Source organism: Stegastes partitus, unplaced genomic scaffold, assembly GCF_000690725.1.
Source record: "Stegastes partitus isolate 25-593 unplaced genomic scaffold, Stegastes_partitus-1.0.2 Scaffold1532, whole genome shotgun sequence".
NCBI lineage: Eukaryota > Metazoa > Chordata > Actinopteri > Pomacentridae > Stegastes > Stegastes partitus.
The window spans coordinates 4,845-8,400 of record NW_007579263.1 but is presented as its reverse complement, the minus strand read 5'-3'; the positions used below and the strand labels follow the sequence as shown (position 1 = coordinate 8,400).

Here is a 3,556-nt window from a genome sequence, read left to right as displayed (position 1 = left end):
AGCGGTCAGTGCAGTCACTAGTGAGTATGTGTGGATGGATGAACAGAGTGAAGCTACTTATGTTGAAGTGCAAATAAAAATGCACCGGAGAGAATAGAAATGTATCATATACGTGGTATAGACAGACGTCGGACCATCACTGGTATGAAAATAGAAATAAATGCAATAATATGTCGATTTTTCTTTCCAAAAAAATCCCATTTCCATTGTTTTTTTTCTTTTAATAATAAAAAAAGACACTGGGTTAAGTTTCAGGTTATTATTGTAAACAATATAGATAATTTAGGGACATTTTGTGCAAGAACGCATCCTGGATTATTAGTTAAACTTAGCAGAGAAGATAGAAGAATATCACTTTTATATCTTTTTATGCTAAATATGAAACTGCAGCCCGTTAGCTTCGGCTAATACTGGAAACAGATGCTTCAACCAGCCGGCATGACTGATGGTAAAGCATAAAACACATCAAAATCTGTATTATTATGGATGACAAATCTTTTTTAGTATCACTGTGTAGTTGTTGCATCATTAATCAGCTGCAGCACAGTCCATGTGTAAGTTTTTAATGAGCCAAGACTTCAGAAGTATGACAGTGTTTGAATTTATCACAAAACAAAGAAGTGTTTTGTGTTTTGTGAAGAGTTTCGGTGGAATATCAGACCAGCTGAAGAGAAACCACATTGGTGTTATCACTTCTCTCCTGCTCCCTGTGCTCACACTGCATTTCAATACAGATCAATTCCCAATAAGCTGTTTTAATTTATATATTTTTTCGATTTTGCTGTTGGGAATGCTAAAATCCTGATTTTATAACCACATCTAACAAGCTCAACACAGACGTGTTAAAGACGACGGCTGTCACGTGAGTTCAGTGTTTTCACAGGATTGAAAGCCTCTAACGAAGTCAGACAAAAAATAAAATAAAAAAATAAGGAGAGAAGTGCTTGTAAAATATTCACTATGTCCATGTTGCACTTAACCATACAGACTGAACTTTCTACTATCCATCTGCTGAATCCAACAACATGTTTGTTGCTCTGTCATATTTATCTCTTCTCACTCTCTGCAAGAAACAAGCCCAAAATATCCAACTATCGTCTAATGGTGGTCAACACTGACAGCATATAAGTTTTCATAAAAGCTGAATCTGGATCAGAAAGAACACAGTTGTATCCAAGAAGTACGAGCTAGTCATGCACACATCACATTGTTGTGGTGATTTGGTGTCTTATTGGGATGATTTTGAGTCTTTTTGTGGCAATTTTGCCTCATTTTGTGTCTCATTATGGTGATTTTCATGTTTCTGCATCATTTCGTGGTGCTTTAGTGTCTTTTTGTGGTGGTTTCACATCTTATTGCGGTGAGTTTGAATCTTTCTGTGTTAACTTTGCATTGTTTTTGTGGTGATGCTGTGTCTTCGTGGTGGTTTTGTGTCTTATTCTGATGATTTTGAGTCTTTTTGAGACGATTTTTGCATCTTGTTGTAGTGAATTTGTGTGTATTTTCACACCAAATGTCCCTAAGTGTCTTTATGTTCTCAGACACAGATTCAGCCCTACAGTGGTGTGTAGGTCAGCACTGGACACATGTGACTTATAGCAGGCAATAAGGGATTCCTCCTTGGTTACCTGTGGCAACAGTGAGAACATGACATGATGACATTTATCCATTGTTGACCTAAAAAGACACATACTGAAGCTATCTGAAATAATGAATGATTGAAAGGACATTTTGTTCTTTACATTAGAATTAGAATTAGAATTAGAATTAGAATAAAACTTTATTGATCCCTTCCGTATAAAACCTCAGGGAAACTGCTAATTCCCTGGTAAGTAAATCTGGAACGGTTTTTAATGGACACATCTGGTGTAACCCCACATGCAGCTGTCATTGTTTGCAATAATGTGGCTTAAAACGCATGAAGATTTTTAAAAAATATATTTTTTACAATTTTATTATCAAAACAACAGATAACATGTATTTCATACAGCTATAAATGTGTTTTCTTTTATTTATAGTTTATTAATTACTTTAATATTTTTCATTTTTCTTGTTTTCTTTTCTCTTTTTTTTTTTTTACATTCACATCATGTGGAACAGCTTTAATAGAGCCACAACACACACAAAGCCAGAAGGGAAACGCACACACATCGACTGGATTTTAAATTAAAGGCACTGTTTCTTAAAACTAACCAAGAAAACTGTGATCGTAGTGATCATCGCCGTCGGTGTCACCGTTATGAACGTCATTCTCACGATCATTGTTACATAAGATGATGGTTATATCATCGCAGCGCTGGGAGGGCTGGTCGGTACTAGAGGGGCAGGTAGCTGGGAGGTTGCAGTAGGTCCCGCTTCCCGTAGGTGGCCGATCCCACGTTGGTTGGTACGTAAACGGTGCCGATGGTGTTGCTGGAGCGCACCAGGAAGTCCGCTAGCCGTTGGGTGACGCAGGTGGCTGTGTTGCACTTCCTCTTCTCTATGTGGTGACTGCAGGGATCAAGGAAAAGCAATCGAGGAATATCACAAGATTCAAAGCAGGAAGGTCGTCTACCCATCGAGGAGGGGGATTACCTGTTCATGGCTGTGAGCCCCCTTCGTGGCCGCGAACCCATGAGGCCGAGGAACGGGTTGGAGATGAGCCCGGGCAGCAGCCAGCCCTCGCTGTCGGGGAGAGCGCTCTCCTGCTCGCTGGACGAGCTGGAGCTGAAGTACCTGAATCACAGAGGGGAGAAGAGCCAGAGCGATTCACCCTGATAGCTGCTGATGGCCTCTTCAAAGCGTCCACGAGCCCCCCGAGAGCAAGCGGGGGGAAAGTGGCCACTTGGCCCTGGCACAATGAAACACTTTCCCACAGACGAGCACAATCGGCGTCGACCTCCTGACTTAAACATCTGCATCCCGCTGCCCTTTACAAAAACCATTACAGACATCTTAGGGCGCAATTTCCATGAATGATGCTGACCCCGGGTTAAACTCCTACATGGGCTGTTAAGAGTCATTTAAATCGATAACTGAGCAAAGTGAAAATGGAAAAAAAAAAGAAAAAGGATTGTTTGCTGCTGTTTGAATTCTGCCCTGTTTGCTTACCCGTGGCTTGGAGCGGCCGTGACGCAGCGCAGCAACACCAGCAGCATGAGGAGAAGCACAGGCACCCTCAGGTGATACATAGTGAGGAGTGAATACCTGCAGGAACACAATGGAGGCACCAAAGTTCATCCAGTTTATTCTTATTCACTGCAAACCAGCTGCAACTGCACAGAAACTGAACAATTTAAACATAAAATCAGCACATAATGTTAGATTTTAACACAACAAAGCACTAAAACATTGATCGTTTCCTCTCAAGTAAAATCAGAGACAATTATTAGAAAACAACAAACATGATTCTGCACAAGAAATAACTCAACTATGAATTTGTGCTCAATGTTCCAATTACATAAATCCACAAACACCTTTTAAGCTTTCATCAGTCAAACTCAAATGCTCTAAATATTCTCTTTAATCACCTCTTAACTAACAATTATATAAAACTGGGGCCACAATTATGGATTAT

General features: G+C 40.1%; 1 protein-coding gene across 1 annotated transcript; it reads right to left on the bottom strand.

Annotated features, from left to right (window-relative positions):
• Positions 1–2,315: 2,315 nt before the first annotated feature.
• On the bottom strand, positions 2,316–3,170 carry LOC103371156 (calcitonin gene-related peptide 2-like). The gene is made up of 3 exons (XM_008300388.1): positions 3,091–3,170; positions 2,575–2,715; positions 2,316–2,490 (listed from the first exon to the last, which is right to left on the bottom strand). Exons 1-3 carry the CDS (start codon positions 3,168–3,170, stop codon positions 2,316–2,318), a joined length of 396 nt encoding a protein of 131 aa, XP_008298610.1.
• Between the last annotated feature and the right edge of the window lie 386 nt (positions 3,171–3,556).